The sequence below is a fragment of the Pseudorasbora parva genome, chromosome 11 (assembly GCF_024679245.1).
Source record: "Pseudorasbora parva isolate DD20220531a chromosome 11, ASM2467924v1, whole genome shotgun sequence".
Classification (NCBI taxonomy): Eukaryota; Metazoa; Chordata; class Actinopteri; order Cypriniformes; family Gobionidae; genus Pseudorasbora; species Pseudorasbora parva.
Genome location: NC_090182.1, coordinates 26972912 through 26995447, shown reverse-complemented (window position 1 = coordinate 26995447; position 22536 = coordinate 26972912). Strand labels below are relative to the sequence as shown.

At 36.1% G+C, this 22536-nt stretch overlaps 1 protein-coding gene across 2 annotated transcripts; it reads left to right on the top strand.

Annotated features, from left to right (window-relative positions):
- Nucleotides 1–1856: 1856 nt before the first annotated feature.
- Nucleotides 1857–22353, top strand: adgrg4a (adhesion G protein-coupled receptor G4a). Of its 2 annotated transcripts, XM_067456591.1 has the most exons (28): nucleotides 1857–1991; nucleotides 3777–3793; nucleotides 3947–4027; nucleotides 4232–4840; nucleotides 4972–5069; nucleotides 6163–6221; nucleotides 8975–9023; nucleotides 9176–9207; nucleotides 9535–9683; nucleotides 9757–9852; nucleotides 9985–10050; nucleotides 10333–10418; nucleotides 10493–10557; nucleotides 10644–10792; nucleotides 11331–11457; nucleotides 12084–12190; nucleotides 12310–12514; nucleotides 15059–15224; nucleotides 17434–17583; nucleotides 17952–18071; nucleotides 18346–18391; nucleotides 18479–18582; nucleotides 19106–19227; nucleotides 19302–19570; nucleotides 19687–19786; nucleotides 20961–21241; nucleotides 21456–21554; nucleotides 21794–22353. In XM_067456591.1, the coding sequence occupies exons 3-28, from the start codon at nucleotides 3955–3957 to the stop codon at nucleotides 21994–21996; spliced, it is 3630 nt and encodes a 1209-aa protein (XP_067312692.1). In that variant the 5' UTR covers nucleotides 1857–1991; nucleotides 3777–3793; nucleotides 3947–3954; the 3' UTR covers nucleotides 21997–22353. The 2 variants fall into 2 exon arrangements, with proteins under 2 accessions (XP_067312692.1, XP_067312691.1); XM_067456590.1 differs by lacking the exon at nucleotides 3777–3793 and having other exon boundaries at nucleotides 1858–1991.
- Nucleotides 22354–22536: the final 183 nt, after the last annotated feature.

Genomic DNA, 22536 nt, shown 5'->3' with positions numbered 1-22536 from the left:
GAATGAGAAACTGACAGGAAAGCTGTGGTCAACCCCTCCCTCTAAGAAAACACCAGATTCCCTTTGGTAGTACTGCTTTCATGCATCTCAGACTGCTTGCTTTCATTTTAGCCATATAGCTTGCATGCAGGCCCCTCATTCATTTTTTATAGCCGGCTGAGCTTTGTATCAGTTACACATATTAAATAATGCACCAGCACTTGTGTCATTTAACACTATACTGTACGCTGCCATGTGCCTGTGAGGGAATGTCATGGGACAGAGTATATGAAGAACATATATCCCATTGAGAGACTGATACAATCTTATAACAATAGCTGCTATAACTAATTCAGTGACCAGTGCAAGGCAAAACAAAACTCGTTTTACAAACTTGTGTGACCTGATTGAAAGAAATTGATACAATGTTGCAACTGAGAGTGAAACTGTAGAGTTTTGCAAAAGGTGTGAGACTACAAGCACAATTCAACCAATACTTATATTGCACTATAATTTTTGCTTTGGCACTATTATTAAAATTGTCATGGATTTTGATTATTTTAACTGATCACTGATGATATCCAAAGATATTGATTAAATAAATCTGTCATACCTTATTGTCAAAACTATGAAGTCAAGTTTCATTATCAAGTCATAATATTGAGGCGTAGGTCTATAAAAACCTCATACATGGGAACGCTGTTGTGTAATTTTTCACAGCCTTGTGGTAAATTCTTTCAAGCTTCTTGTAATACCCTGAATGGGAAATTCAGAGGAAATGGTGAGGTGGAAGCTGAAACCTTCCTTTGCCCTTCTGTTAAAGTGCCTCTCTCATACAAACATACGTAAATCCAGAAGATCATTGCTTTCATCGAAAAAACTCCCTCTATTTGGGAACAAGACACAATTTAAAACATTGGAACAAATAAAGAAATTGTCATTTTGAGAATTTTTGTCTGACCCAATGAGCTTTTCACTGTCCTATGGTCATGCCTTAACTGCAATTTTAGTATTGTATTAGTATTATATCCTTCTCATGGGCATTTAATAATTTTTGACTTTTCAGTCCGAGTGAAATCTCTTTTTTGGCTCATTTTATCTGTAACGAAAATGTGGATAATATTTCTGCACACCTGAATATGGGTGTTTATAAAGTGTTTTTCATTTCCAACCCCGTTATTAATAATTATATATCACTTAAAAATAATTAAATACAAAATTAACAGTAGTTATTAAGGTTAATGTGGTTTGGAATTGTGGTTTGGAATCAATATGCCTAATTCTACTATATATGATATAGTAATAATTTGCATTTGAAAAGAACCATTGTGCAAGTTGCCGTGAAACAGCAAGATTTTTGGATTAGAAACCAGGTCTAATATATTGGTTTGACATTTTATCTTCTAAGAAACACCCTCATGTGGTATTTCAGAATAAAGACCTGGATGTTCTATAACAAAATGTAATTACCCACTCGTAAAATCAGCCACTGCTTGGTCCAGTGGTCAGTAACACACACATACATGTATTTTTTACACTGTAAAAAAATATTTAGAAAAAAGTTACCTGCTTGTCTTAAAATTTTGAGTTCATTGAAATTAAAATTTTGAGTTAATAAAATGATTTTTTTTTTAGATTCGACAACCTTTATTAAAATATTATTAAAATATTTTGTAAGCATATTAGGCAATTGTGTGTGTTTTACTTGTGATGACGCAGTGAAACATGCCAAATAGTGCTATTATCATGATTTATCATTTTTTTATGTGGTTCAGATAAGGGGTTGCACGACTAGTCGACTTATTCTGTCATGACGCTTTAAGCTTGACGTCGACTAGTCGCTGGCCTATAGAGGGCGCAACAGGATAAGCAATTTCGTGACAGGCAGGCTCTGTTTTGAACAGTTCAAAATGAAAAATAAATGCATACTGCAAGAGCTCTCCACAAGTCATGTTTGATTATAACATCTGGATGCTCAAAACTGATTGGGAGAATGCAGGCTTATTGTACAGGTAAGTTAATCATCGCGCTAAACTAATGCTGCATTGCAACTTGATTGCAACGCACACACATAGCCGATCGCACATCACGTGGAGATTGCGCGCCTCACACAAAATAATTCAGTAGCGCAGATATGCATCAACACTCAACACTGTTCCGTGATTTATCAAAAAAATAGCTTAAAAACTGAAAAGTTCTAGCATAGGCCTATATTTCTTGATAACTAAAACTCACAGCCTCACTATTAGTAGAGAGACGCTGCCAAGTAGAATTAATTCACACACAATCACTCACTAATGCATTCATATACATGAAATCTTTATTGTTCTGCTTATCTGTATCTTATTCAGAACGAAATCTGTGAGAAATATAACGACCATAAGTCAAAAGAACTAATACAAAATGTAGAATCAATAACCTTATGGGCAGTGCTGTGTCATATGCCATAGCTTTCCTGTGCACAAGAAGACCCATGTTCGCGTCTATTAAACACATTTCCTTCATTGTATCAACTCAAATTTTTAATTATAATATACATTTAAAATTTTAAGGCAACCAGGTTACTTAATTTTTTAAGTTAAACCAACAAAAAACAACATTTTTTTTACAGTGTATATATATATATATATATATATATATATATATATATATATATATATGTGTGTGTGTGTGTGTGTGTGTGTGTGTATGTGTGTGTGTGTGTGTGTGTGTGTGTGTGTGTGTGTGTGTGTGTGTATTAGATTATAGGCCTAATATTTATTTAAAAAAACAAAAAAAAAACAAAGTGGTTTCATATCCCCCTACACTGCCCCTGTTGGGTTTTAAACTTTAATTTAAAAATTAAAACCAATGTTTGGTTTTGTCCATATTTGACTACGGGTTGATACAAACCCAGCATTGTGTATTACAATGGCAGGCACAATTTATTTGGAAATAATGAAAGGATGAATATAGAATATTGACAGAATATGTATACAATTGAATGCAAATATCTGTCCAAATGATAATTATGTAATTGAGCTCAGAGAGAACTATGGGATAGAGAGGAACTATAAAATCTAATTAAATTTGTATGATGAAAGCTATCTGGAAGAACTGATTCTGATCTGAACACCCGAGGAAGAACATTAATGGTTTTTTATAATCTATAACAACTTCCTGTTAACATGGTAGACAAATTCTGCCGACACAAATATATGTTATTAAAACATGAACAGTCTTTTACTGCATTATCATTATTGCATTTCCAAGAATACAGCATAAATCTATTGTTTTAAAAAAATATTTTGTGTATCTATCAGTTTCACGTGAGACTTTCAGAAACATTTGTCATGCATTTTCTGCTGTATTTCATCACACAACTTGCACTATTAATCTTTAACTATGAATAAGGTGTGTCTTCTCCCACATTCATGAGTGATATTCATAAACAGGGTCTCAAGACAAGCAAATATCACAATCAAAATAAGCATGCTGGGTCTCAGTCATGTGAAAGTGTAACATTCACAGATTTATCAGACGAAAGGGTTAAACTAACTGGTTCATTATAGAATTAACTGGTTCCGGATACTGTTCCTTATTGACCCATGCACGGATCCTTTTATGTTTATTACTGTCTTTATGATTAATAAATAACTTATCAACAAGCGATTGGGCGTGGATTTTGTCTCCTGAGGAGAGGTCCTGCGGTGGATATATTTAGAGGACAACATACCGTCATTATATCATAATATGGTTTTCTCGGATAAAGCTGTTATACTTTATTTTGTTAATACTGAAGTGTTTTTCCATTCTAGGGACATGCCATAACACAGTAAGTATCTAACTCATGATGAAAAGATAGTTATAAAAGATGTGTATCTCTTTAACATATTTTTTTTTTTACTTTAAATCCTTTTTTGAAAGTTTTTAAGTTTTTAAGTGAGGTCACTGTAGACATATTTCTCTCTCTCTCTTTTATTTTCAGGAGATATCATGCATACGTTTAAGAAATACCTGCCTGTGACTATTTACCTATGGATTGTAGGCTCCTCTCTCATATGTTCAGGTATGATATTTTACATGATCATTCCTTGGATTTCTATGTATATATTTTTTCTCCTCTATTCCTTAAAAATGTGATTGAAGTTTTTATATGGCTAAAGAGCATATTGTTGGTTATTAATGTTTAAAGTTAGGATATAGTTTACTTGAGATCCAAAGCCAAACCTATAACTGAAAATAGATGCCTAATCCATATTACAACTTTCAGGCTCAAGCCTTTGGGGGAAGAAGATTTCCTTTGCAAACCGATGTGTTTGGCAACTGAATAAAAATGTTATCATCCCACCTTTAGAGGAACTGAGTGTTTGCGTCAACATCATGAAAATTATTACTTCTGAATGGACTGTTTTCGACTACAAAAGTCCAGGGCAACAGCATGTGGAGCTCGGCTTGGTTGGAAATAGGGGAAATTTAAAAGCCTCGCTTTTTGGAAAAGAATGGATAGCTCCATATGACCTTCCCAATAAGAAATGGCACACAGTTTGTCTGACATGGTCGAGTCACACTAGGCTTTTCCAGATGATCGTTAATAAAGCCATTTTCAATTTTCATTTGAATGAAACGTCACCCAGGTTCCTTGCCGCAAATGGTACCCTGACTTTGGGAGTGTCGCACAGTTTTGTTGGAGGTGCTATTGATTTTGAGACTGGGAAAGAGTTTCTTGGAGATATGTCCTTGTTCCGAATGTGGGGAGTGCAGTTGAGTCCACTGGAGCTGGATGCATGCAAATGTGTAGATGGGAACATTATAACATGGAGAACACAGGACTGGGATTATCGGAAGTGCCCGACAATACAGGATGACAGCTTGAAGTGTGGTGAGAGAAACTGCTTTGCCTTTCTCTGTGAAGGAGAAGAAATATAGAATTAATGTTACAAAGAACTTGTGTTATATGACGGCATGCGTTACTAAAATCACACTCTTGTGAACTTTATCTTTACATTTCAGAATCCTCAAAATATAAAATTCAAATGAACACATCTATTACGCAAAATACCAATAATGGCAACACTGAGAATGAAATAAAGGAGATTGTTCTACACTGGGTAAGATTATATTTGCATATACGTGTATATGTAATGTTATAATGTAATTAACATGTTAACTTTCATATTAGCATTCAAACACAAACACACACATCTAGTTCACTATCTTCATGGGGATTTTTTTTATACTGTACAAATTCAACATTCTATCATCTTACTCCCTTAAAACTATCCCATCACACAAAAAAACAACCTAATTCTGAAATTCTTCTCATGAAAATGTGCATTCATGTTGAAATCCCCAAACTGGGATAGAAAATAATGAGCACACACACACACACACACACACACACACACACACACACACACACACACACACACACACACACACACACACACACACACACACACACACACACACACACACACACACACACACACACACACACACACACACACACACAAACAAACACACGCACTATACACCTTAGGTTTTTGTGAATTGTGAGGACTTTCCATATAGGCGTAATGGATTTTACACTGTACAAACGGTACATTGCTACACACTGCCCCTGTCCCAAACGGTACATTCTATCCCCCTACACACTGCCCCTGTCCCTAAACCTACCCATCACAGGAAAAATGCTGCATTTTTAAATAAAAAAAACATAATTTAGTTTATAAATCAATTAACATTGTAAATCACAATGTAACAATGTAAACATCACAATGTAATATAAACAAGTACACACACACAAACACAAACACACACACACACACACACACACACACACACACACACACACACACACACACACACACACACACACACTATTTATTTCTTATTGTGTGTAATATGAACATACAATGTATCATAAAACTGAGACATAAACCAAACAAGTTTTACATTTGATGATTGACGAGTCCCTAAACAAAAGGGTTCATATCAAAACTATAGCAATCAGCATCTTATGTTGCCAGCAGGTGCTTTAAGTACTTCAGAGCATCTCATTCTCATGAACTGCACCAGATTTGCCAGTTCGTGCATATGGTAACACAGTTTGGCACTGCAAGGACAATCAGTCCTTGTTCTTTTTAGTGTCTTTAAGTTATAAATGTGACTTTAACTATCTACCTTCCATTATTATTTCAGCTTGAGGACATTTTCTCTCAGGAAATATCAGTGCATTCTGTGTTCCTGTCAAATTTAAGGTAATTGTTTCATTTTTTAAAACAAACTAAATCCTCCTGTGGCCTGTTAGATTGGTTGAACACATTAGGTTTAAAGTTGACAAAACCACTCAAATCAAACCTGATTTAGATCAGAAGTCTGTACCATGATAGTTGAACAAACTCAAGGTTACAGGATTAGTTTTGAGTTGAAAAATCCAAACAGTCCAATCAGGCTTTGTATGTTGTTCCAACCACGACACTACAGAAATAAAATCTTTGTAAAATAGAATCGCAGTGAATCGCTGTTGCGGCTGGTTAGAACAAAAAACTCACTGATTAACACTAAAAAGATCTTTTTTTCCCCCTCACGTGTAGCATTTAGTTAGGACACAGTGAAAGCCTATAGGGCTGTTTCAGCATTGATTTTGTATTGTTTGTTAAGCCTGTTGTTAAGTTCTTTTAATGGATTTTTGTCCACATTTTGTTTAGATATATGCTAATGTGATTATAATGTCGTTGTTGTATAGCCAGAAGGACTCATGCCATACCCTTGATTTTTATGAAACGCCGCAACTGCTTTGTTGGTACCATGATGCTGATCATCAGCTTTCTCTGTCAACTCAGGCTTTGAGTTTTGGTGTGACATCAGTAGCAGACAGCCAAGAATCTTTTGCAGAATATAATGAAACAAATTTACACAACAGGAAGAAAAGAGCTGTCTTTAAGAGAACATAGCTAAAAGAAGAAAAAATCTTGCTATATAAGTGCAAGTAAAACCTGCGAAGTTAGTTGATATATAAAATTGAGTATTTAAGCTCACATGCAGTCATTTTTATAGCTTTATCTATTGATTCAATCTAAAACTTATTTATATTACCTTTATAGCCTACAGTAGGCTATATTGACATACTGTAAGTGCTTCATAATAATTCTAAAATTGTACGCGTAATGGATTAATGGTACAATAACTAGAAAAATATTATCTAAATCATACATTATTATTATGAATAAACATAAAAGCCAGACGATATTGTCATTAAAAATAAATTGCTAGGCTATGTAGTGACCTTTAATTTAGAGCACAAACAGAGGGTGTGACTTTGCATCAGACCTGTCATTTTACTCACAGTTGATTGGTTCAATTTCAGTTAAATTTAAATAGCCATAACTAGCCACCTAAACCGGCCTCATGTCTAGAGGTTGGCTCACACTCAATATAAACGACTAAGCGGTAGAGCAACTCACTTCTGTTGAAAATTAAGAGAGTGTTATTAAGGTTATCATGAATGTATTTAAATGGCAAAAATAAACACTGCTGCAATTTAAAGTTTGAGAAGGCAGCTGAAAGAATATATCTGACTATATCAATGCAAGCAAATCAAAGGAATTTAAATGATAATTTATATAGGTTCAAAGAGCTCATAAGAAAACACGTAGCCTAAGCATAGTCATTTTAAAAGCTTGTTTTTAAATCATTAATTTAAATGCAAAGTTTAATATTTGTGTAAATTCACATAATATGAATAGGCTATTGTCAGGGGTGTGTAGTGCAGCAGAGATGGCGAGATCGAGAACTTCCAAACAGCTTTTATTTTAAGATACTGTGAACAGAACACCAAACACCACAAATCAGACTTAAAGCTAGACTGCGTGATATTTTCCCCCATCTAGCGGTGTAAAGGTATATGACCATCCAGTGAATATTAGTTTCGGTTCCTCTCAATTCTGATTTCGTTTTAACTCCTACGGTGGCCGATTTAGTCCAAGATTAACATGGCTTCCAGTTTGACCTCGTCAATGAGTGCCATCAAGTGTTAAAACGCGAAAAGCAAAGCTTGAATTTACGGGTATGTCCCTCTTTGGCTAATGTACTTTCAAGATGGAGAAGCAACATGGCGACCGGCATTCGAACCCCACACCTGTAAGTATTTTCAATGGTATATTATAAACTTAAGAAAATATTTTATTACTTGAAAGAAGTAAATATACATTAATGAGCACATATATTTTTGAAAGAACTAAGTGTTTTTAGCTAAGAATAAACTAAAAAAGTTACACGGTGTGGCTTTAAGACTAGAACAAGGAGTGACTACACAAGAGGAACTTAAATGGCAAACAGAAACAAGATAATTACCACTACACAGCTGAACTAAACTGGACTAACGAGTGAAACCATGGTGACAAACAAGTGGCGGGAAACAGAGACAAAAGAATATGTGACAAGTGCAAAAAACCCAACAGATAATGACTGACATGTGACAGCTATAGGGTATTATATGAATTATAAATAATTATAATTAATTCAATATAAATATAATTAGCAGCTGAAGATGGACATTTCAAAGTTACACAATGTTTTCACTGTTTGACTGGTAAACTGATTTAATTTGGAGCAAGTGGAATGGATACGCCAAAATGAGTTTTTGCATTCAAATGCTAAGAAGTTTTTCGCGTGCATATGATACACACTTTATATCGTGCATATGACACGCTCTTGGGTAGAATTAGGGTGGTGCACGGTCGATTGGTCCAGTTTTGATTTGTGATCTCAAACCCACCCAGAGTAAAACCTGCATTAAACCTGCTAGTAAAACCTGCTAATAGGTTAGTGAATTATAGGGGGCAATTTAGAACACAGCGAGGGGTTACAGGACCAGGAGCAGGGTTGAAGACCTCTGAACTAACTAACTAAATAATGTTCTACTTGCAAGCATGTGATATTTAAGAGTGTCCATGTCCTTTTTAATGATGCTAAAAAATGCTATTTTTTTGTCATATGTGCCCTAACTTAGCCCTCAAACAGGAGCTGGATTAACTGAACAAAATAAAGGGAAATATCAGGTACAATATTATTATATATCTGACTGATTATGATATAGCATTTCTAACTGAATATTAAGTGGACATATTTAATTTATATCCTAATCTTATAACAATACAAAACACTGTTTTGCTCACATGTGTTATAAATGTTATGGTATGCTTTTTTGCAGGGTAGTGAAAAGCCATCAATCAAGACACAATGGTAAAAATAATAATAATTTCTTAATAGCTATAAATGTATGTCATGGAAATTCAGTATAATACACTGTAAAAAAATATATGTTCAATAAGTTATGACAACATATGTTTTTACATTGTTTTAAATCTTTACATTGTTAAACTTGTTTTTATTAGTTATACAAGATGTAACTCATTTTTTAAAGTCAGTTTAACATAATTTAAGTTGAAATAACTTAAACGTCCAAGTCGATTGTAAAATCAAAATTTGCCTTTTTTTTTTTTTACAGTGTAGGAAGTTTGAATCAAATAATTGAAACGAGTATTCATCATTATTCTATTGTTGTCTTAGGTTTGATTGTGTGGTGTTTGTGAGAGTGATACCTGGATCTGTGAGTGAAACAGTGTCTAAGATACAGAGGCTTTTAATACCCATCTATAACTACAGCGAAAACATCTTCTTGATAACAAACCCAGATTCTATAAACATCCTCTCAGTTGGTATGTAGTTACAGTATGTGTGATGGTGGGAAGGGGAAATTTCAGTCGATCAAGACTGTTTCGATTTTTACAGCTCTCTTACCAAATGTGAGTTTGAATCCTGCTGTGACCACTGCTGCACCAGCCACAAAGAGTCCGGACAGAGAAAGTACAAATATTACAACACCAGGTCTGTGCCATCCAGAGCTTCTGAAGTAAATGTTTTTATCAATGCAGAAGAACAATGCACCCTAATTTGATCAAAATGTTCTATTAAAATGATCATATTCCTTTTCAAGAACTCACATATTCTGTTTTTCAGTAACTCACACGTCATTACAAACACTGGCCATGGAAAATATCTGTTCAGGCTTTACTTCATACAGAGGTGAGTTAAACAATAACATAATGTATTTTTCGTATGGTTTGTACATTGTGGATATACCTCACAAAACCTGCATTAAAAATGTTTGGCATAGTGATCCCTTTATGGCCTTCTGGATGAGTTTCTAATTAGCCTGTATGTCATACTTCATATTCATACTTATTTTAAATTAATGATATATATTACTACCTATCATTTAAGTATTATTAAATGTGACCAAACTGTTAAAAACAGTTATCTATTCATTAAATTGAGCAGGGGTCTAACTTACTAATGTTTCACCAGATTTCGGAGATGTTTTTTGTAGAGTCAATCTTAACCTAACAATGACTGGCAGTGTCACAGACCCTACACACACTATACTGAAATGGGTGAGTAAAGACACAAAAGATAAAAAAGTCAATTTAGAGCAGACCTTTGCATTTGATGTACTTCTTTTCTTCAGCTTCAGGAAACACTGGGGAAATGCAAAATGAACGTTTTGAATCTTGTCGTAAAAAGAGCTCCTAAGTAAGTGTTCCAACACTGAACAAATTGAAGATTCAAATGCAGATGAAATAGATGCTGTATCATTAATCAAATGAAATCTTTTTCAGGTACATCACTACTTTTCAGGTACAGTCATTGGCAGCTGGGAATTTTACAGCAATAGAGAGGCTGATTTTGGAACTTTTAACAAAAGGGTACACCAATGCTTCCATCAGTATAAATGTCCCCACTGGAGAAGTCAAGGTCATCCATATAGGTCAGATTTTTTTGTGTGCAGATTACTGCACTCTAAAAAATATTGTTGGTTTAACTTAAAAAAAGAAAGTAACTTTTGAGATTCAGAAATTTTGAGTTGAAAATTTTTAAGTTGAAAAAATTTGAATTGATAAAAATGAAGGAAATTGGTTTAATAAATAGAAACTCAAAATATTATTGTATCTGAACCACATAAAACAATTGATAAATCATGAAGATAGCACAATTTGGCATGTTTCACTGCGTCATCACAAATAAAACACACAATTACCCAATATGCTTACAAAACCTTTTCATAATTGAATAAAGGTTGTTGATTCTCAAAAATGTTCACTGTATTAACTTAAATTTTTAATTCATTGAACACAAAATTTTAAAGCAACCATGTAACTTATTTTTTTAATCATTTTTACAATGTGGTGACCAAGCGTAAAATAAAGGAGATAAATGTTAAATACTAAAATACAAATCTCTGTTGTAATTGTCTAATGGTGTTAAAATGTGTGTTGTTTCTCAATGCAAGCCGTTTATTGTTGCAGATCCAGGCCTATGTCCAGATGAGTTTATGCTTACAGTGTATGGTATATACATGTGGCCCGCCATGACAGCTCAAAGCCAATATGAGATGGGGTGTGAGCAAGGGGATGAAAGTGCTACAAGGTTTTGGTAAGTAAAATATTAACCATTGTGCAGCATTTGATACTGACGTAAACAGCACATGTTGATCTAGTTATTTCAGAAATGCATTTTTCTTAATCAATTAAACTTAATCAAAGTAAATGTCATTTCAAATTAGTCTTATGGAAGTTATATTATCTCCATTTGCATAGACTTAAGTGAAATGTTTTGTTTCTATAGAAACAGTTCAATGGCCCTGGAAAAACATTCAGATAACATTAATTTGCCGTGTGTTTATCTTTGCGCCATTTAGCACACAACCTATACACACTACCCTGTGCTGCTCTACTGATTAATATGTCTTATCTTTTTCTTCTGGAAAGCAATATCCTTTAATTGAATAATTAGCTTCAGGATACTGCTCGGACTCCTGACAATGCAAATATTAACTCTTAAACTGACCAGGATCGCAATAACTCCAGTCACCATTACATAAACTTTTGTTTCTGAAAAAGTCTCTGACTTCTGTTTATAAGTCGAGTACAAAAAAAAATGTGTTTCCGGTCTATAATACTGCTGCATATAATTATATTTCCCTCATTACCATAGGAAAGTAAGGAAAATGCATTTTTAAATGGCTGAATGAAAATTACTTCTCTTCTCAATCTTTTCAGTAAATTAAATGGGGCAACTGACAGGGCAGTTTGGGATCCCCCAGACATGAGCAAGTGTATAAGGACAGTAGATGTTGATGATTTGGAAAATATCACAGTTACAGCTGGTAAGTTATCAATGTGGTTTTTTTTTTTTGTGTGTGTGTGTTTTTTTGTGGTTGCCTTTATTTTTTAGAGAAGACAAAAGCACAGTTAAGTTGACCAATTTAATGCCATCTGTCCCCAGACAACTCAGCAGACATTGTGGACATGATTGAGGATCTGTTAAGGGAAGAAACCAGTCTGAGTGATGCTCAGCTGGACATTGTGCTTAAAAAGCTGTCTGCAGTCACTGAGGTTGGAACCTTGACCACAGACCTGTCCAGCAGCATTACTAACATTGTTTCAGATATCTGTCTTATCACAACTAATCCCACCCAAGTCACTAACAAGTAAGTGTGCAAGAAGGCAGTGTGTGCATTTTTGTGTTGTGATACATATAGTTAGTTTTGATCGGGATCGTTCACTCAAAAAAAAAATTATGTCATTTACACACACTCATGTGGTTGAAAATTTGTATAGGTCATAATTTCTTTCATCTGTGGATCCAAAATTAAAATTTAAATATAAGGCCCAAGTTGCTATTATATGTCTTCAGAAGGCACCAGAATATTTAGCGAAAGAGTTGTATGGAAAAACTTATTTTGGCGTATACATTCCACACGATTGGACACTCGTACTATTTACAGTGCCTTGCGAAAGTATTCGGCCCCCTTGAACTTTGCTACCTTTTGCCACATTTCAGGCTTCAAACATAAAGATATAAAACTGTATTTTTTTGTGAAGAATCAACAACAAGTGGGACACAATCATGAAGTGGAATGAAATTTATTGGATATTTCAAACTTTTTTAACAAATCAAAAACTGAAAAATTGGGCGGGCAAAATTATTCGGCCCCTTTACTCTCAGTGCAGCAAACTCTCTCCAGAAGTTCAGTGAGGATCTCTGAATGATCCAATGTTGACCTAAATGACTAATGATGATAAATAGAATCCACCTGTGTGTAATCAAGTCTCTGTATAAATGCACCTGCACTGTGATAGTCTCAGAGGTCCATTTTAAGCACAGAGAGCATCATGAAGAACAAGGAACACACCAGGCAGGTCCGAGATACTGTTATCGAGAAGTTTAAAGCTGGATTTGGATACAAAAAGATTTCCCAAGCTTTAAACATCCCAAGAAGCACTGTGCAAGCGATAATATTGAAATGGAAGGAGTATCAGACCACTGCAAATCTACCAAGACCTGGCCGTCCCTCTAAACTTTCAGCTCATACAAGGAGAAGACTGATCAGAGATGCAGCCAAGAGGCCCATGATCACTCTGGATGAACTGCAGAGATCTACAGCTGAGGTGGGAGACTCTGTCCATAGGACAACAATCAGTCGTATACTGCACAAATCTGGCCTTTATGGAAGAGTGGAAAGAAGAAAGCCATTTCTTAAAGATATCCACAAAAAAAGTGTCGTTTTCACCAAACATGTGGAAGAAGGTGCTCTGGCCAGATGAAACCAAAATTGAACTTTTTGGCAACAATGCAAAACGTTATGTTTGGCGTAAAAGCAACACAGCTCATCACCCTGAACACACCATCCCCACTGTCAAACATGGTGGTGGCAGCATCATGGTTTGGGCCTGCTTTTCTTCAGCAGGGACAGGGAAGATGGTTAAAATTGATGGGAAGATGAATGGAGCCAAATACAGGACCATTCTGGAAAAAAACCTGATGGAGTCTGCAAAAGACCTGAGACTGGGACGGAGATTTGTCTTTCAACAAGACAATGATCCAAAACATAAAGCAAAATCTAAAATAAAAATAAATCAAAAATAAACATATCCAGGTGTTAGAATGGCCAAGTCAAAGTCCAGACCTGAATCCAATCGAGAATCTGTGGAAAGAACTGAAAACTGCTGTTCACAAACGCTCTCCATCCAACCTCACTGAGCTCGAGCTGTTCTGCGAGGAGGAATGGGCAAAAATTTCAGTCTCTCGATGTGCAAAACTGATAGAGACATACCCCAAGCGACTTACAGCTGTAATCGCAGCAAAAGGTGGCGCTACAAAGTATTAACTTAAGGGAGCCGAATAATTTTGCACGCCCAATTTTTCAATTATTGATTTGTAAAAAAAATATGAAATATCCAATAAATTTCGTTCCACTTCATGATTGTGTCCCACTTGTTGTTGATTTCTCACAAAAAATGACAGTTTCATTTCATTATGTTTGAAGCCTGAAATGTGGCAAAGGTGGCAAAGTTCAAGGGGGCCGAATACTTTCGCAAGGCACTGTATACGCATTTTCGTGAGATTGGGCTCATATACAGCAGATTTACCTTCTTACGTTGACCATTTTCATTTTAACATCCCTCCACCACCCCATCTCTTCACTTAATTCTAACATACTCTTATTAAATGTCAACACAATCTATAATACACTTCAGTCTAATTCTAGAGTAGATCTCTATCACGGGGGATTATTGTGGGTTTGGGCCAAATTCTGAGCCCGGAGCCCTCCCCCGGAAAGCACACCAAATACGCATAATCTTGAATCTATTTAATTTGATGTAAGTGTGAAGTCGTGAAATATATATATCACAAATAAAGCCTGGGCTAACCCTTAAAGGTAGGATAGGTAGGAATTGGTTAAAAAACTTATTTTCCAAATTTGTTTAAACTTTCTTTATAAATCAATACATAATTAAAATGTAAGTACTCTGCAAAAGAAAGTATAAAAAAATGAGTGTCTGTAGACCTCTCACGACTCAATGACAGGTCTAATTTGTTTAATGTGAGTTGGCTCTACTCAAATCAGTTAATTATTTTGAGTGTTAGTGTTTACAGTGGACATCATAAATATATCTCTGAAATATGTCCCAGTTTCTTATTTTCCTTCCGTCTTCACTCCATTGTGGCTTTCTGTCTTTGTGTGTGGTAGAGTTCTTTCTATTACAGACCTTATGGGAGACAGGACGGTGTTCACGGGAGATGCTCATAACATGACAGCACCTTCATTAGCACTGCAGCTGATCAACCCTGACACCTCTCAGTTCCACGGTCTCACATTTGAGGTGTCCTCCTTGCATAATGATAGCACCCCTGAGGTGAGAGACAAAGAGATTGTATATCTAACACTGCATGAAACCAAGAGGATTATGGAAACTTTAGACTCTTAGCGAAAATAGAAGTGTGATATTAAAATATCACAGTACCTTTGCAAACGAGTTTTCACACTATTGTGACCACAAGGATTCTGTGTCCTTGTGTGTGTTAGTGGATCGTGTGATTCAAGTGGTTATTTTAGCACCATTAACCCTGACCACTGAATGACTCTGAAGTGAGATGTAAATCTCAGCCAGTATTCAGCCACTATTGTTGCATTAAAGCTGAAGTGTGTCATTTTTTCAGTGTGTTAAAGGGGGGGTATAATGCTGTTTCATGCATACTGAGCTTTTTACACCTTTAAAGACTTGGATTCCCATCCTAAACATAGACAAAGTTTTAAAAACTAATGTTGGACGTTTGATGGAGTATTTCTGTGTTAAAAATACTCCTTCCGGTTTCTCACAAGTTTCGGCGAGTTTTTTTCGAGTATGGGTCTACTTGACGTTAAATAGATCGGAAGGTCCTTGTATGGGCTGTACGTGCTCTTATCCCGGTAGGGTGCGCGCGCGCGTAACTAGAGGGAGAGAGGAAATGCACGGCGTAAACAGTCTCTCAGGTGCAGATCCAGTCGTCCGTGAACACTTATGACGCGCCGCGCTCCACTTTATTCCTATGGGTGACGTCGAGCGACTTCAGCGCTTCAGCACAGCATTCCGGGAAGGCAGCGCTGCATTTGAACCGATTTGAACGCAGAAATGACGGGAAGCTTCAAGGCATCGCTTCAGTCGCGTCGCAAAGTGGATTCCACGGTCACTGCTGTCACAGGACTTCACCAAATCATACCAAAGAAGTGTGTTTTTGACAGAGCGGTCCCAGCGATAAAGGTTCGGTCCTTGGAAGTAGCCGGTGAGTAAATCAACATCAAATGTCTCTGCTATTGGCTACCGTCGCATGAGTAAACATCAGTAAACGATACGATCGCGTGCTTCGTCATTCAAATGCGCTAACGGTTACTCCATTGTTGTTCTGTTACACTGACTCTGACGTGCAAAACCGTTTTGCTTGCTACCTCTAAGGTCTAACGTTAGTCACATACAATAGTCCATAAACCGAATCATGTCCTCATAAACTGCGCGTAAAGACACACAAAGGCCCCTAAATACAGTACATACCACAGAGACGGACATCCTGATGTTGCCGTTTCTCCTGTTCAATTTATTTCAGCCTCAGATTTGATTGTGGATCATTATCTGTATTAGCTGAGATAGCATGGGTTTCTCCACGCTTGAGGACGTCACCGCTTTGCGCGCTTGTCATTCTTTAGCTCCGCCCACACGATACGCCTCCAGGCGCTCGGGTTTTTCCGGAAAGACTCGGTACAGCCCATATTTCTTTTATAAATATGATAAAACTAAAGACTTTTCGGAGATATGAAGGATGCAATACTACTCTATAGGTACTCAAGATTGACATGAGATTGACTGAAACTGAGTGTTTCACCCCCCCTTTAATAAAATACTTTCATACCCCAGTTTAATATGCAGACACATCTATGAATAAGCCATTCATATATATCCATTTTCTCAAAAAGCTGTCAAGCTGTCACCTCTGTTGACCATGATCAAAGCATAGCAGAAGACTATCACATTCATTCCCAATTCACAACATTTCTCAAAACATCCCAAAGTGGAATGGTCACAGCTCTTTCTTGTGGTATGCGTTCTAGTTTTTTTTTTTGTCTTTTAAGCTTGCTGGACATGACATGGTTCTGCAATGGTTTAGGAATAACTAAAACACACAATAAGAGTGCAATATTTTTGTTATATTATCAGCTGATATTTGGACCAACAGCATGCTTGTCACTGCTTTCATACAACAGTTAAATGCACATGCAGTTAATATTAAATAACTATGCATTAGTTTCTTTGTCCATTCTTGCTTTTTTAAAGAAAAAAGTCACAAAATCAAAGCAGAATCAACCATGCATAACCCCTATCAGCAAACTAGTATTTTCATCTAATCGGCTGAGTAAATAATTCAGTGACTCATTCATTAGGACAGTCACTTGTTGCCATATTCAGTCCTGGGGTGAAAATGTAACCTGTAGATAGAAGGCAGGTATTTTCAGCCATTAATAATTATAAAAAAGTGTAAAATTGAATGGTTTATTGTGCTCGATGTAATGTTTTCTTCCCATCCGTTTTGTAGATATTTTATGACGAGAACTTTACAGAACATCCAGACGCAGGAACTGTAGCTTTCATATCCTTACCTCCGGCAATTGAAAGCTTTTTCCCAAACAACCAAGCCAGACCTCGTGTTCAGTTCCAATTTTATGCCAAAGAAAATTTCTTTCAGGTAACATACACTCCTTGGACTGGTGGTCAGATTGTGTATTTCTCCCACTTTAGAAGAAGAATAAAGCACTTGAAGAAAGTTTCATGTAAATGACAGCAAAACTACAAACTGTAAAAAACATTTAATGTTTCCAATTGAACATTTTCTATTGACTGATCACATCACATTTTTTCAGTTGGCCAAATTACATTTCTGTGAATTGATGCAATTTAATTCACAGAAATTCTATTTGGCCAACGGAAAATTTTTGATGTGATCAGTCACGAGAACATGTTCAACTGGAGACTTTACAGTATATAATTGCTGTTTATAACTATTTATATGGAGCAGTTTGGTGAGAATCAGTGCTTCAAATTTTTTACATCTAGGACCCTGCAATCAACATGACGCTGAACTCTTATGTGGTGTCTGCCAGTGTCACCAATGCCACAGTGAGCAACCTTGAGATGCCAGTGATGGTCACTCTCCGCCATCTCCAAAACAAAGAGGTCTTTGTGGATACAATCAACCAGCCACCACCAAAACAAATCACAAAATCAACAGTTCAACATAATTATTGCCCCATTATGCAACTCTTTGAATAAACTTTAGTAAACAGTTCAAATAATATGCTAAATGTATGGTATCTTAAGTCAACAAATATCTTGCCAAGTATTGCTTCTAAGGCAGCTGTATTTCACCCACTGATAACCCATGACATTATCATAAATTCATAGCCTGATCATTAAAGTAATATTTTACCACACTCTTTTTCCTCTATAGGACTGGTACACTGTCAAGTGTGTCTTCTGGGACTTTAAGAAAAACAGTGAGTTTTGAGATACTTAGGACTATCTATAATGAGAGCTCTTTATTTTGGTCAATATCCCAATATGGTTGTTTGAATATCTCATAGATGAGAAAGGTGGATGGAATGATACAGGATGCAAGACAATGAAGTCTAATGCCTCTTATACATCCTGTTCCTGTGATCACCTCACACATTTTGGAGTTCTTCTTGTGAGTTCAGTTTTGTGTGCTCAATACATAGACCTGTCAGAAAAATGTACATTGCTATCATTGGAGCAGTACCCTAAGGTCCAAAACTGAAAATGTAATATGTACCTTTAAGGTACTAATACACTCTCTTAAAGTACTGATATGTACCTTTTAAATGTACCATTTAGGGTGAGTAAGGTACAAAGATGTACCTTTTCACTTTTGTACCTTAGGGTACTGCCCCAGTGACAGAACTGTACCTTTTTTCTGTGTGTGGAAAGTAGACAAAGTTTTATTTTTAGTTGGGTGAAAACTAGTTTGCCTTTGCAGCACAAGGTCAGTGAATTAAAACTGTCAATTTATGCACCAAATGCAATTTAATAATTACCAGTATAGCTTTTATGAAAACATTTAGAAACTAAAGGTCAGTGTTAATTTATGGATGACAAACGATGGAGATGTGTGTAACATTTGCATAATTCATGCCTAGATTTTGATTATTGTAACCATTTTGTGTGTTTCCCTGAACCTACCTGTCTTCCAGGATATCTCTAAAACGCCAATAAGCATAAAAGATGAAAGGATTCTGACTGTCATCTCATACATTGGCAGTGGCATATCCTCCATCTTTCTTGGAGTCACACTGTTGACCTATTTGGTCTTTGAGTGAGTTCACAGACTCTTTTGCATTATGTGTTCAGCATCCTAAGTCTTTCCTTACATGTGTCTCCTTACCACAGGAAACTGAGGCGAGACTACCCTTCAAAGATCCTTATTAACCTCTCCGTGGCCTTGCTAGGGTTTAACATGTTGTTCCTGGTGAACTCATGGTTTGCCTCTTTTAACAGCAATGCCCTCTGCATTACTGTAGCTGCCTTTCTACATTACTTCTTCCTGGCTACCTTTACTTGGATGGGACTGGGTGCAGTCAACATGTATCTGGCATTGGTCAAAGTCTTTAATTCATATGTGCAATCTTACATCCACAAATTCTGTGCTGTTGGATGGGGTAAGACAGGCCATTCTACATTGTTCTGTTAATGTACATGTCATACTGTAAAGTATATAACAAAAGAAACAAGAAGCATTTTTTCTGTTTGTTCATTTTTTAAACGTTGTTTGCAGGTTTACCTCTGCTGGTTGTAAGTTTAGTGCTTGCCATTGATAAAAATTCATATGGTGCCGGCCTCTCTAGAGCACTTTTCACAGAAGAATCCACTGCATTGTAGGTGCCAAGCAACACAATTTTAAATGATTAATTTATATTGGTGCCAAGAAAAATAATCATAAAGCAACCTAATCAGAAAAAGTTGGATTAAAAAAAATGTATGCATGGCTGTACAAATTCACCAATTTACTAAAACCTAAAATACAGTTATTGTCATGAGACTTCGGGCTCTATCATACACCCGGCGCAATGGGTTTTTTGCTAGTTTCAGCCCGACGCAGTTATCATTTTCACATCCAGCGTCACATTGTTTAAATAGCAAATGCATTCGCGCCCGTCTGTTGCTTGTCTGAAAACAAGGTGTGTTCATGCGTGTTGTTTGTGGGAACTGAAAACGACTGCACAATTGACCAACAAAAACCTGGTCTAAAGTCAATAGCACAGTATTTTTTTTGTGTTATTGAAAGGGCGTGTTAATAATATGTGCCTATATTTGGGTGCACAACGTATACTCTGCTTATTGCATACAGGGACACCAGCACACAAACATTTTTAAAGGCTGCCCTTCTGGACAAGCGTTCAGTCTTTATGCTCGCTATTTCCACCATGTAAATAACGAATCTGCCATGGTGCAAGTGCAACAACACACCCATGACTCATTAAGAGTCTAGGTACAACCCTTTTGGACCAGGCACCTGGCGTGCCAATGGTGCAAAAGTGGACATGCCCTACACCCTTAAATATAAAGGTGCAAAAAAGAACCAAAAATGGGGTTTCACAGTGATCCATATATGAAACATTTTTTGTTCCCCAATGAACCATTTTTTCCCTAACCATTTTATAGTCTAAAGAAACCTTTTGTGCAATGTAAAGGTTCTTTGGATATTAAAGGTTCTTCATGGAACCATACACCATGCCAAAGAAACATAAGAACCTTTATTTTTAAGATTGTAAGTGCTCCTGCGCCATGCGTTTCAGACCATGCACACAGACCTTTAAAATAGGGCCCTGTGTTAGAGGAACGATGATGTTTGTCCAGCTGATGAACGAAAAATAACAATATTAAAAGCCAATGTGACAGCCATATATATATATATATAATTCACAGAACATTACTGAATGGCACTCTTATAAATATATTTGCATGCTAACACTGTTATCATTGGTTATTTGTGCTTTCTTGGTGCAAAGAGGACTTTATGGTCATACTATCTCTCTTCATCCTTTTCAGCTGCTGGTTAAATAATGACGTGACCTTTTATGTGACGGTGGTTTCGTTTGTGATCCTGATCATGGTCTGTAATGTCTGCGTGTTTGCCGTGGTGCTGGTACAGATCCGTAAGATGCGGGTCAACAAGCCTGCCAGCAGCAGAAAAGGGATCCTGCATGACCTGCGAGTGGTGGCCAGCCTCACCTTCCTGCTGGGACTTACCTGGACGCTAGCCTTCGTCGCCTGGGGCCCAGCCAAAACACCCCTACTGTACCTGTTCTCCTTCCTCAACAGTCTTCAAGGTAACAGCAAGGGCTGCTTATTAAAGAGAAAGCTAAAAGTCAAAGTCAAAACACTGTCTAACACTTCACATAGATACAGTGGTACTTGTGATTTATAGGTAAGCTGAATAAATTATTCTAGTGTTTAACAAAAGATAATGTGTTGTTTTTGGGTTGTAATGTTGAAATACAAAGGATCTTTGGACAAGTGCTTTGTTTTCTGCTGTATTTTCAGGTTTCTTTATATTCCTGTTTTATTGTTTGATGAAAGACAATGTAAGGAAGCAGTGGAGGATACATCTCTGCTGTGGAAAATTTGGACAGACTGAATCAGGTTTGGCTCACATAAACAATATTTTTCAATACTCATACTTAACATATAACATATAGTTAATAGCTATATTATACCTAAGAGAAAATATTCTATATTAAATAATATTGTATAATTATTCTGTATTATACAAAACTAACTTAAAAAGTAAGCAATGTCTGCAACATTTACATATACAACCGTTATCAATTAGAATTCTTTGGCAAAATTAAAAAGAATAATGTCATTTGAATTTTCACCAGACTGGAGTCATTCTGTGACACCAAACGCCAAAGCGAAAGATGGTAAACCCGTCTTCTCAACATCCATGAATTCTGAGACTACCAGTGAAAGGAAGATCTCTGATACTTCAAACTCAGGGGCCAGCCATGATGGTGTCTTCCTGACACAGGACAGAAAACAATCTAAAAAAATAGGGGGAAGACTTTTTAAAAAAAAATGTTGATTGACGACTTTGGAAATTTCCAGCATGTTTTAAACTTTATTTCGTTGTCATATTTTAATTGATATCAAATTCACCATCAATTTTTGTTTAATTATGATTTTATTTCTTCCAGATAGATGAATTAATGAGGTCATCTGTTTAAACTGTTATTAGTGGTGTCATTCCAGTGACTAATACACATTAGCAATTTGTAAAATGACAGCACTTTTTTTTTTCAGAATTACTTAGCTAGTAATTTTGGCTTCAGACTATCAGTATTAAAAAAGACTAGCATTTTTTTCGATCAGTTCTAAAACGTTTTAGTAAGAAATAATTTACAATTTATGGGTTTTTGTAGACATATAGGTCTAAACTATGTGTGGCATTACAATATATGTATTAAGATAAATTGTGGCATTTAATAATAAAATGCAAAATAAAACGATTTAATCAATGTTATCTGATCCTCAATGTCTAAAGTGAAGTAAAACAACGTGTTCTGAAAAAAAAAACGTATTTCTGTCAGTGTCTTTTTTCAGAGATGACAGTTAAATGGTCTGA

Coding starts and splice junctions, on each gene's coding strand:
- adgrg4a (XM_067456590.1), top strand. CDS start 1,901: ATGCATACTGCAAGAGCTCTCCACAAGTCATGTTTGATTATAACATCT. Junction 18,072..18,345: donor GCCATCTCCAAAACAAAGAG/GTCTTTGTGGAT, acceptor TTTCCTCTATAG/GACTGGTACACTGTCAAGTG. Junction 18,583..19,105: donor CACATTTTGGAGTTCTTCTT/GTGAGTTCAGTT, acceptor CCTGTCTTCCAG/GATATCTCTAAAACGCCAAT.